This window comes from Sardina pilchardus, chromosome 10 (genome assembly GCF_963854185.1).
Source record: "Sardina pilchardus chromosome 10, fSarPil1.1, whole genome shotgun sequence".
Lineage (NCBI taxonomy): Eukaryota > Metazoa > Chordata > Actinopteri > Clupeiformes > Clupeidae > Sardina > Sardina pilchardus.
Window position 1 is genome coordinate 8,373,173 of NC_085003.1, and position 12,034 is coordinate 8,385,206.

A 12,034-nucleotide genomic window follows, 5' to 3' on the forward strand; every position below is an offset into this window, starting at 1 on the left:
CCCTCCTTCCCAAACTAAACTGCACAGGGAGGCTCTGGCAGGGAGCACGGCCCTCATCATTAAAAGCCCTGGAGCTCAGTGCAGGTCCACATCTCCCCCCTTCCTTTCTCCCTCTCTCCCTCCAAAGCCCCTCCACCTCGCCCGGTCCGCTCCTCACAGCCCGGTCCAAGAGCTGTCACCAGGCCCAGCCAGCTCTCCCCGTCCCCCCCGTCCCCCCCGTCCCCCTGTTACCCCCGTAGGCCGGCCCTCACTCCTAATGGGTTAGAACAGGCCGTGGCTCCAGAGCCTCTCGCATGCTTCCAAAGCTTCCGCTTGGTGCCAGCATCTCCAGGCCATTCTTCTCGCAGGCCGGCCCCCACCCGCACTCGCACACACACACACACACACACACACACATACACACACACACATACCCCACCCCGAAAAGCCCACAGCGTCTGCCTCACTTCTGGCCCCAGTAATAACACGGTATTAAGTGCACCATCATTAAACCTGGGTGGGTCCCACCGAAAAACGCCTCTCAGTCGTATAGAAGAGGCAGCCCTCTTTTGTTGTGATGTGTCTCCGCCGTTATGAGGAAAGCCACAAATTGCGCATGGATGTGGCTGGTGTATGTTTCTCTTTCAGTGTTGTGTCTTTTGTCCTTTGGTGTTCGACAATGGAAGTTATGGCACAGTCACAGATGATTGATGACAGTTTGATCACTCGTCATGAAAACTGTCTTTGACTCTGGTGAAAAAAAGAACAATTGGGAGAGAGATGCATATTTCAAATGCACATTCCTCTATAGCAGTGGGCTGATACTCTGAGTGAAACTATTATTAGCTGACAGTTTCTGTTTCCCCCTAGTGTGTCATTATTTGCCATCAGTGGAATGGCATGAATTAAATCAACAAAGTGTTAGCGAAAGACTTGTGGGCAGAAAGAGAAAGAGAGAAATGATTCCATCGAAACCCTTCAGTCATTCTCTTTCTTTCACTGTCCAACAGGCTTGAAGATGAGACACAAACAAGTGGGACAGCTGTGTTGATGTTTCCTTTTCTTTTTTCCTCTTTCCCTCACTCCCCCTTTCCTCCCTCTCTCCCTCTCTCTCTCACTCTCCCTCTCTCTCTCTCTCTCTCTCTCTCTCTCTCTCTCTCTCTCTCTCTCTCTCACTAGTGGTATGGCACGGCACATGAAACCCCCGTCCCCTGCCTTTGTCTCTGCTGCGCTCGCTGGCCACTCGCGTGGCCCTTTGATCTGCGCGGCTGCTCGTTTAAAATTAGCCGCTCGCAGCTTGAGAGGCTGTGTGATCAAGGCCCATCCGTGCCTCCCTCCCTGCCCCTGGACACGCTGCCACGCACCACCATGCCGCACAAAGGCAGCAGCCAGCCAATGCGAGTGGACATTCCCCATGTGTTAATCACAACCACACAGCCAGAGTCATCACATTTCTGGACTCTGCAGGGACTCAGAGCGTGCCTGCCCTCCCAACATTTGTGTGTGTGTGTAGTGTGTGTGTGTAGTGTGTGTGTGTGTGTAGTGTGTGTGTGTGTGTATGTGTGTGTGTGAGTATGTGTGTCGTACTGACGACTGACTGGGTGTTTGTGTCTTTCTTGTCTTTGAATGTGTGTGTGCGCGCATATGCTAGCAATAGACCTACAGCCCTCACCATTTGCTTTATGACCCGTCTTTCATGTGAATGAGCTTTGGGCTAATTGAAACGGTGCTATATTTATGCTTAAAGGATAAGTGCTCAGCAGAATCTACAAAAGCAGGATCAGGGTCTGCCGGGTCACCTGGCATCCATTCAGGTGGGCTTTTGAGTTGTGGGTCCCACCACAGTTAAAACTACATCGCCTCGGAGTGATGGAGGTGCTGGGGAACTGTTTACAATCCATTTAGCCGCTGAGAGGGATTGTGTTTTGCACACCCCATGATGTTAGTGCTTGGGTCCACGGGCGCTTTGAGGCACTGAGAGAGTGTCGTGTTTGCCCAGTGTTTACTTGTAGGTGAGTTAATGTTGGTAAAAGCTACTGTAGGAGTGGGACCTTCTGGATGGTAAAACAAACAGAGGCAGAGCTGCGGCAGTCACCGCTCTGAAACTTTTCCATTAGCCGCCCGCCGCAACCCGATACTGCAGCGCCGAAAAATAACAACCTTTGTCAGTTTATTTGCACTCGGTCCCGTGATAGTCTCGTCAGAAATCAATACTGTTCTTTTTTTTTACACTTCTCATTTTTTTATTTGTCATCCATCCATCAAGTTCATGTGAGAAAAAAAAAAAGTAAGGGTGGGGGCTCTGAGTCAAATTTAAACCGCATTACTCATGAAATTCAATTACCGAAATGTGCAAACAAGCTCCAGTTACCACAGTATATGCTTTTGGAGCACTGTTGGGGGGCCGTGGAACACTTCGGGGCAGCCAAGGGGTGAGCGGCGCTGAGTGGGTACCGGCCGAGTGGCAAGAAAATTGAAGGTTTGTGTGCTTCTCCCCCTCTGGTCATATTTGGTCATTCAGATGGCCGCTCTGGGTTTGAGGTCGGGGGAAAACTCCCTGGAGACGTGCCGCTGGGACTGTGGCTGTGCGCTAGTCTCAAACTGAAAAGCCTGCGCTGCTAACCGTACCGAGATGAGAAAGTGGTTTATGTGTGTAGAGGAAGTAAGAATTGATACTCTGTAAACAACCAACCACCACATGGAGTGATGCTATTATCTTGATCTTTCGAATGTGTTTTTTCCATAATATGCTATGATCATTGCCACAGATATTTTGTATTTATTTTTTAATGAATTTTGAATGCTTCATAAGAGAGCAGAACGGCTCTGGCTTCTAATCAAATCAAACAAGGAAAATTGCTGAAAAGAGAAATGCTGAGACAGTGAAAGACTAAGAGAGAGAGAGAGAGAGAGAGAGAGAAAGATTGCAAGATGACATTGGGTCAAGGCTCTGCATGATTATGAAAAAGTACTCAGCCCTTTGAAAGATCTCACAAGACACATCCGCACACAAGTAGCAGCCACAGCTGAGCTGATGAGGAGCGCTAGGCCGTGCCCGTCTACAGGCGCACATTTACTGGGACATGAGGCCTTTCTCGTTGAAGTCGTCTGACAGCGCATAAAAATGCCGCAACACTGCCGGTGCTGTTTCACTGGAGCCGACAGCTCTCTGTCTTAAGTGTGGAGTTGGGGCGGTCCCCAGCAATGACGGGTTTGACACCAGCGAAAGAAAAATGACTTGCCGTTCAGCTGCAGGGGCCTGACACTAATCAGAGTCAATCGAGAGAGAGGGAGAGAGAGAGAGAGAGAGGGAGAGAAAGAGAGAGAGAGATGAAGGGAGGCAACCTCTCAAGGTCCCTGTCTGCCAAATGCTGCGGAGTGTACCATCTGCGCCCGTCCAGCGCAAAGCCCGTGTCAAACATGTTACTCCGCTTTCATGGTTACTCGGCGAACATGTGCTCACATTTGTGGAACCGCCGAGGACCGGCGGGCCTGGATTGGGGCGCATGTGGTTCGTGTTTCCAGGGCATGTGTTTTCTCTCCCAATCATGTCTAATCTCAGACACATCCTCTTTACACAACAGAGATGGAGTGAGAGAGAGAGAGAGCGAGAGAGAGAGAGAAGAAAAGACCCTAGCTTGTTTGGGAATTGTTCACATGCATTTCCTGGTATGTTTTGAAGACCCTGGAGGGAGAGGGGAAAGAGGAGAGAGGAAGCAAAAGAAAGAGAGAGAGAGCAACATGTTTCCAGGGCACTTTGATGTCAGTGTTTTACTGCGCTCGAGCAGCGTATTGTCTACTCGGGCCTTTTGTTAACCCCAGTCCTCTAATTAAGACCTCAGAGCGGCTTGTTGACTTCACAAAAGGGCCCTGCTTGGCCCTCTCACACACCCAGTTACAGCAGCAGTCAAAACAAGTCCCCCTTCTCCATACAACTCCCCCCCCCTACATACTCACACACACACACACCCATACCCCCCGTCTGTGTGTGCACTACAAAGACCTCTGGTCAAAGCAGAGTGATTTATTTTCCGTCAAGCGTATTCTCTATGACTATGATCTTATCTCATAACTCTCTCTCTCTCTCTCTCTCTCTCTCTCACTTCTCTGTCTCTTTCATTCTCTGTCTGTCTCTGTCTCTCTCTCTCTCTCTCTCTCTCTCTCTCTCTCTCTCGCGCTTCTCTCTCTCTTTCCTGCTGTGTGTATCAGGCAAAGAGGTGAATAGGATGCTCATATGGCTGGCAAGGTTTTCTCCATGTCTAGCCAGCCATTGTGACACAGTGGTTTTGTTTCACTGTTATCAAGAGGAAACCCCCCCCACCCCACTCCCCCATCCCACCTCCACCTTGTCCTCTCCCTCTCTTCCCGTTTTTTAAACTGCTCCATTTTTCATGTTGAGTTTTTCCCCTCTTTCGTCTGCACTTGTTTGTTCTCTGGGCCCTGACCGTCATCAACGACGAGGCCCCTTTTTTTTTTTTTTACATTTTTTTTTTATGATGTGCGTCCTCACGTCCAGATTGCCAGCTGAAGAATGCGTGCCTGGAATGTTGTCGATTGTTCAGGAATCCGGTGGCGTCGTTCCTTCCCCGCTAATCTGCCATCTCTGGAGACGTGCTCGTAGCGCCCTGCCGGGGCTTTACCCGTGTGGCTTTGAAGTCCGGGCCCGTGCGCCAGTGAGGGGTCACATGTTCCCCAGCACCTATGTGGAACAGCGCAGTTGTGTCAGGTCCCCTCTTCGGCTCCACTGAGATGGAAAAAAAACAAAGAGTCGATATGAATTCATCTCATATCCTCTTTGATCTGTCAGCTAAGGAGGCACTGCACTGGAGGAGAGGGGAGAGGTGACCGCCCGGCCTTGGGTTTGAAAGCCAAGTGTTACTGTGTGCACAACTGCCTGAGCGCGAGGTGTTGGATGGGAAGCAAGTGTGGGAAGCGGAGGTGTTTGGTGAGGAGAGGGTGACTGAAGATACATGTGATGAATCATCCTGTGGGAAGGGGGGGGGGGCACTGTGAGGGCCATACGTTGTGCTGTGATGCTGTCTGCAGGATTAACTCAGTGGGGATGACCAGGTCCCCCCTCCCCCACACGCCTCTGGCACTGGACTCCAGATGAACCCGAGGTTTATTACTGTCCCACACACGCACACACACACACACGCACACTCGCACACACACACACACAAAGCAAAATACTTGGCTTACACTACTCAGCCAACACTATTCAATTTCTTTCCAGTGCGATGATATGGGATATGTTGGCACATTTAAAAGAACATGTGCACACTGAGCCATATACCCCTAAATGCAAATTAAAATGAGACATAGTATATAGGGGTTACGTGTTCACCTTCAGTTTCAGTATCGAATCAATTATGATAGGTCTATGACTTACTCAACCTCCTAGTCTTTTTGTGTGAAAAAATTTAAAATGAAAGAAGGGGTAATATAATAGAAATGACTCCCAGGTTAGCTCACAAGGACACAAAGAAACAAGTTAGAGCTGGATTTGCCGTAATACTGTAGCATGGGAGATGATCCAACCATTGGTTTATAAATAATGACCAACAACTGCAAGAGGAGGAGGCCAAAAAGACTGCCATGGGGCTAAACCCAGCCAACAAACAAAGACAACTAATTGACATGGCTGTAATGTTTACTTTAGAAAATGTTTAAAGGTTTTATTGCACAATAAAATAAAAATGTAGACAACCAGATAATATCAGAACAAGAAAAGACATGAATCTCAGAGCAATCATCTTTGTTTATCCTTCGGTCTCCATTCACTTTATTTGATACAAGTGTGTGAATTTGACTTAGCATTTGTGGCTGGTCGACATAGCAGACACTCCTCGGAAGACCGCAGTGGGCGGTTGGGGATGTACATCTTGATCATTGAATTAAGATAGTAGGGAGCAGATCCGGTATGTGTCCTATTGGCCAAAATAAGAGATTTAAATTCTGTCCACTAGGGAATTACTTCATTACATCAGAATGGCTTGGCTGTCTTTCGACTTACTGCCTCACACCCAAATCCATGTTTTCAAGGTGTCTTTCGAGATTGTATTTCATTTTTATAACTAGAAAATGTAATTCCATGGAAGGAATTACCATTGCATGTAAATGCAAAAAGGTTGCTGACTGTGTAAAACATTCCTATTAGGTCTATAGTTAAAAAGACAACTAGGCTACACAGATAAAAAATAACCCAATTACATTTCCACTGAAATTACTTGGAAAGTCACATTTAAAAAGTGATTTATGAAAATGCATCAAAATTGTGGATATAGGCTATTATGGAAAATAACTCTTCATTTATTAGAATGTAAGACTGAAATGAAGTTGGCAACTTCAAACGAGTTGCAAGAGCTGACACTTTAGTAGCCTACAGTGAAACGACTGGTAGGATAGCTTATAGCCTTCATATCTACACTAATGCAGGTTAAAAGTAGGCCATAGACTTAGACACCATTGGAATACGGAATACAATTTCAAACAACGCCAATCAACTATGATGCAGCAACAGGTATGATATCTATAGCAAATGTAACGTTAGCTTAGCTTACAGTAGGATATTTGTACAGGATGAGCTAGTATGTTCTTCGAAGTGTCTCCAGGTGTGTGATTGTCCTAATAGGAATGTACAAGCTGTTAACAAAGGTTTTTAATTTGTGAATGATACCGAAAAACCTAGCCTGGAGCAAGTTTGGTTGTCGTTAGCTAAATACAGTGTGATTTACGTTGACGTTAGGTTAGATTGTCTTTAGCTGTTGATAACGTTACCGAGAGCAAACCGGTTACTGTAACGATAGGCTATAAACAAATCAAGTTAGGAGTAGCCTAACAGGAGACAAGACGATAACGTCCTGGTTTACAGCAGCTATGGCATGGTAGAATGTTTTCATAGCTGTTAGTACTCAGCACGCAGCTACAGTTTAATGAGTAGACAAAACATTCAGGTTGCAGCGGTGGCATGGCTTTAGTTTGGATCAAAGATCCTTGATTACTGACAGCTGAGCACTGACGTAACAATTAGTCTTTGCCGCCAAAGGATCTCAATGTAAACTCTATGGGAATTTCAAACTCTTTTATCGTAAATATCTCAAAAAGTATGAAGTTCACAAATGTCAAAAATACAATCGTCAAATCTCCGTTACAAGATCTTTGTAGGAGTGCTTGAATGACGTCAAACGGTTAAGTGGTTTTAGCGTTATAAATCGTTGATTTTGGTCGGAGGAAGAATAATTATCCCGATAATAAAAAGAACAGGGATAACAGTACATTGCATTTACATGCAATGTAATTATTATTCTATAACTATTCAGTTATGTTACAGGAGAAGACAGTCACACCCTCACATATGAGACGAAACCCATCAGTCAGATGTCATGTTACCATTAAATACTGTTGCTTTGGTTGCTAATATCATCCATTCTCTCAACAACACCACAAACCTTCCTCTCACTCATAAATGGTCTGGTAGTTTCAGTGGGAGTAGGAATGTTTGCCTGATTTCAGTGTGGGAATTAATATTTTGTTGTACTAGAGCGCATGCTATACATTTAGTGACAGCATAGAAATTCTGAACCTTATGTTTCCCATATCCACAAAAAAATCGTAACAGATCTCTAGTTTACCCACATAAGTAGTCTGTGTGGAAAAGTGAGTAAAAAAACCCCCACAAAGAAACAAAATGGTACTTGGATTTACTGTAATAGGATTGGAGATGATCCAACCAGGCGTTTAAATAATGACCAACAACTGCAAATAGGGGAGCCAAATAGGCTGCCAGGGGGCCCAACCCAGCCAACAAACAAAGGTCCTAAGAGACATGACTGACATGTTTTCCGTAGAAAATGTTATTTAAGGCTTTTATAAGTCATTAATTATAATTATGTAGACAGCTAGATAATATCAAATCAAGCAAGGACACAATCGTCAATCAGCCTGATATCCTCACCCGCCTAGTACTGTATCTCCGCTCGCTTTCCTCTCAATGCGTTTCTGTTCCCCTTACAGTAAGTAAGTGGTATGCTCCTCCCTGCAGTTCTCATCATGCGCCACGTGCGCAGGACACATACTGTACGGGAGCATGTCACAGCCTATAGCCACTAGGATGGCGGGCCAGTCAGCAATGAGAGGGAATTATGTTCATTTCCAAATTGAAAGTGCCTATGGTAAATGGTAGTAGCAACATGATAGTCAAAAGAATGTGTACATCTACACAGCAAATGTAATTACATTGTTTCCCATGCAGTTCCGATGCAGCGTATTATCTGTTTGTAAAGGTCGTGTGAGGTAGGAGGTAACGTTATGAATAACTGGTCAATGTGATTTGTTAGGCTGGACCATTGATTTCAAAGTTAATGCGAAGACTTAGCTCATGACGATGCTAGGGTTGGAAACATTTCCCAATGGAGAGTACCCAGAACCTCTTCACAAAGTGAGTGAGTCTGGTGAAGCCAGGCCACACAAATCTTAGAATAATCTTTGGTTATCCTTCTGTCTCCAATGATCACATTGTCCAAAGTGTGTTACGTACCCTATGGGAGCTACTGGACTACGATGTACATTTCTCCTTTCCTCCTGTTCTTATGTTGTGTCATGCTTTGCTTTAGTTTTTTGTAGTTAGATTATTTTGTCCTGTAGATCATATCAGTATTCGGTATTAAAAAAATAACACTTTCTCCATTTGACTGCATTCCACTAATGTAACTTGTTTTTCAAATGAAGATGTATTGAATATATGTTAAACAAAGCAAACAGTACAGTACGTGTGTATGTACATTTACAGAAAATGTACAATGCCTGAAAATGTGTGTGTGTATGTGTGTGTGTGTGTGTGAAAGAGAGAGAGACAGTGAGAGAGAGAGAGAGAGAGAGAGAGAGAGAGAGAGAGAGAGAGATCCGATCTTTTGCTCTGTGACTCAAAATGTGCCTTCTTTGTTTTTGCCAGACTGACCCACGCTCACAAATCAGCCATCAAAGTCATCCGGCGAATGCAGTACTTTGTGGCTCGGCGGAAATTTCAGGTAAGAGCTGTGTGAGACACTCGTGGGTCATGAGGTTGTGGTGAGGAAGCACACACACACACACACACACACACACACACACACTCTCTGCACTTCTATGGAAATTGATGATGAGGCAGCCCGAGGCTGGCAGAGCTGTCGAGACATGTCCTCTCCGCTCCACACTGAGCCGAAGGCAGACGCGCTAAGGAGGGCGAGGTGATAAACTCTCGTCTGGCTCCTGCCGTCCTGACCTGTGCCAGAATTACAGAGGCGTGACCCAGGAGACTCCCTGCAAACCAACCCTCCACAGAGAGCCTCTTTCCCACCGTCAGCCCCCCCCCCACCCCCCTCACCCTCAGACGGAACGGAGGACGCGTCCCTCGCCAGCTACAGCTTGGCGCTCCAATTAGAACTTACTTAGGCTTTTATGGCATCTCAGTTGTGCAGTGAAACAGGAAGTAATTGGCGCGGGGAGGGAAAATGCAGCCTCCATGCAGTACTGCAGGGACCTGTACCCCCCACCCCCACCCCCACCCCCGCAGACACGTAAAGCCCACAGTTCTCATACAAACAATGACATTTTTGTAGACATTCTCCTCATAGTTTCACATTTTGTTCCTCACTAGGGTTCATTTCTAATAGCGGATGGGAATGTGAAATGGGGGGGTTAGGTCAATCTGGAGGGCCGTATCCTGTAAACTTTGTGCTAAAATCTCACAAACTCCAGAAACTCTCCCCCACCCCCCACCCCCCGCCTCCCGAGGGCTGTTAGTCAGTGCGGGGCCCTCGCTCCAGACTTGTTTGGTTTCCCAGGCCTTTTTCACTCCTAGCTACGGCAGCGGCCGCACTGGTCGACTAACAAAGCGTGGAAGTGGTGGCCCTCAGGGGAAAGCCGAGGAATGGTGGCCGCTGATGACAATGTAATTTGTGTGTGTGTGTGTGTATGTAAGTGTGGTGTGTCTGTGTGTGTAATTTTTGTTTGTGTGTGTGTGTGTGTGTGTGTATTTGTTTGTGTGTGTGCACTTTTCAGCAAGCGCGGAAGCCATACGACGTGCGGGACGTGATCGAGCAGTATTCCCAAGGCCACCTGAACATGATGGTGCGCATCAAGGAGCTCCAGAGGAGGTTGGAATCCCTCTCATCTCTCCCAGACACCTACTTTTGTTTCTCACTGAAAATGTTTTCTCACTGAAAATGCTACATCATAATACACCTGTGGTCACCAATTATAATGATACATGATACTCTTTGTCTCACTTTTATATTATGAATATTTATCTGTAGCTTCCTCACTAGCATGTCAGAATCAGAATCAGAATTAGCTTTATTGGCCAGGTTTGCATAAACAAACAAGGAATTTGACTCCGGTTAATCTTTGCTCTCAACTACAATACTCAACAATAACATTAAAAAACATTAGGAATAGAATAAGGGCAGTAAGGCTATGTACTGTATAAGCCCCTACCTCAGTAGAAAGAGGCCTCTGGACCAGAGTGTTCTCCGAAGTGAGGCTGAAGGCCCAGACGACAATGCTGAGAGAGGAACATTGTCACGCCATAACAATGTGTCAGTCACAAGACGTTGCATCAGTTATGAAACTATTTGCAAGTCATCAGCTTTACGCCAAGGCCAAATAGGAGTTTCCTCAGTTGGGAGAACAATGTCAGTCCTGCAGTGATGCCAGTCATGCCTGGCTGAGAAGAATGATTGAGTCATGCTCAAAGTCAGGTCTGTTTGCAGCATCTGTGCATGTGTGTGTGTGTGTGTGAGTGTGTGACGCATAGCACAGTCAATATATCCTTTGATATGTAAGTGCTGGTCGAGCACATTTTATAGTGTCACGGGTTTGGTCCCCGTGGTGTCTTCACGAGTGAAGGGGGATATGAGAAAAGCCACCTGCTGACTTGACTGTGTGTGTGTGTGTGTGTCTGCGTTTGCATGTGTGTGTGCGTGTGTGTGTGCGTGTGCGTGTGTGTGTGTGTGTATGTGTTACTGTGTTTATTAGACTTAAATTTAGATACAGTATGTATAGTTTCTGAACATTGTTGTTGTGTGTGTTCATGAATGTATGTGTGTGTATTTGCACATACTTTCGTGTGTCTGTGTGCGTGTGTGTGTGTGTATGCATGTCCATGTGTGTGCATGCATATGCCTTTGTTTCTTGTGTGTGTGTGTGTGTGTGTGTGTGTGTGTGAGAGAGAGAGATCGTCTGGGCTAACTGCTGCAGCTGCAGGGCCCCCTCGGGCCCTCTTGATTGACTTTCTGCGTGTGGATTTATGGTAACAATTGTGGAGGTTGATTGCTATCAGATACAGCTGAGCCACCCCCCCCCCCCCCCCTCAGCCTCCCTGAACACAAGCTGGCCAGTGTATGACCCAACCCCCCCCCCCCCCCCCCCCCCACCACAGCCCAACACAGCTACTGCAGCACTACACAAAGGCCACGCTGCTCCCACACCTCCATAATAGGAAGCACCAACACGCTGAGAGGCCCAGGAAGGCTAGCTAGTCACTTCTGCGCTGTAAAGGCACCCACTGACTGGCATAGGAGATTGCCCGTAACCACAGTCCAGGGGTCAGTTACTGTAGCACACTCTGCTGATAATGGATGCTGGCTGATAAAGGGGACAGCAGGAGCCGGGTCCCGGAACAAGAGAAAAGAGCGCAAGGGACACCCAAAGCAGCCGCAGGGCATCCATCAGCCGCTAAGCCACATCCCCGCCACGCTTTACTGGCGCTGGCAGAGGCAGCTGCGCTGATTAGCGGGCAAATCAGCGGCGTATTGTGCGAAGAGGGGGCAGCCTTCCGTCGAGTTTGACGCACTTACGGCGCGGGCACGCGCGCCCCACAGTTGCTGACCTGCACCTTGTAACAAAGCTATCTTCTTTCCCGTCTCGTTGCAGATTGGATCACACGTTGGGGAAGCCAGGAATGTTTTTGCCAGGTAAACAGAGCTGAGGAGCTCATCAGTCTCCGTCGTCTGGCCGCCTTCCCTCCATTTCCCTCTGTCTGTCTCCTGTGCATAGGGGTTAGGGACCGTTCCAA

The 12,034-nt window shown here is 46.9% G+C and overlaps 1 protein-coding gene across 1 annotated transcript in view; it reads left to right on the forward strand.

The window, feature by feature from the left end:
• The window catches only part of kcnq1.2 (potassium voltage-gated channel, KQT-like subfamily, member 1.2), a 138,682-nt gene that overhangs the window by 78,210 nt on the left and 48,438 nt on the right, over positions 1-12,034 (forward strand). The window contains exons 14-16 of the mRNA XM_062547918.1: positions 8,933-9,008; positions 10,021-10,115; positions 11,893-11,933. Of these exons, the coding sequence (XP_062403902.1) occupies positions 8,933-9,008; positions 10,021-10,115; positions 11,893-11,933 (212 nt within the window). The remainder of the gene's footprint in view (positions 1-8,932; positions 9,009-10,020; positions 10,116-11,892; positions 11,934-12,034) is intronic.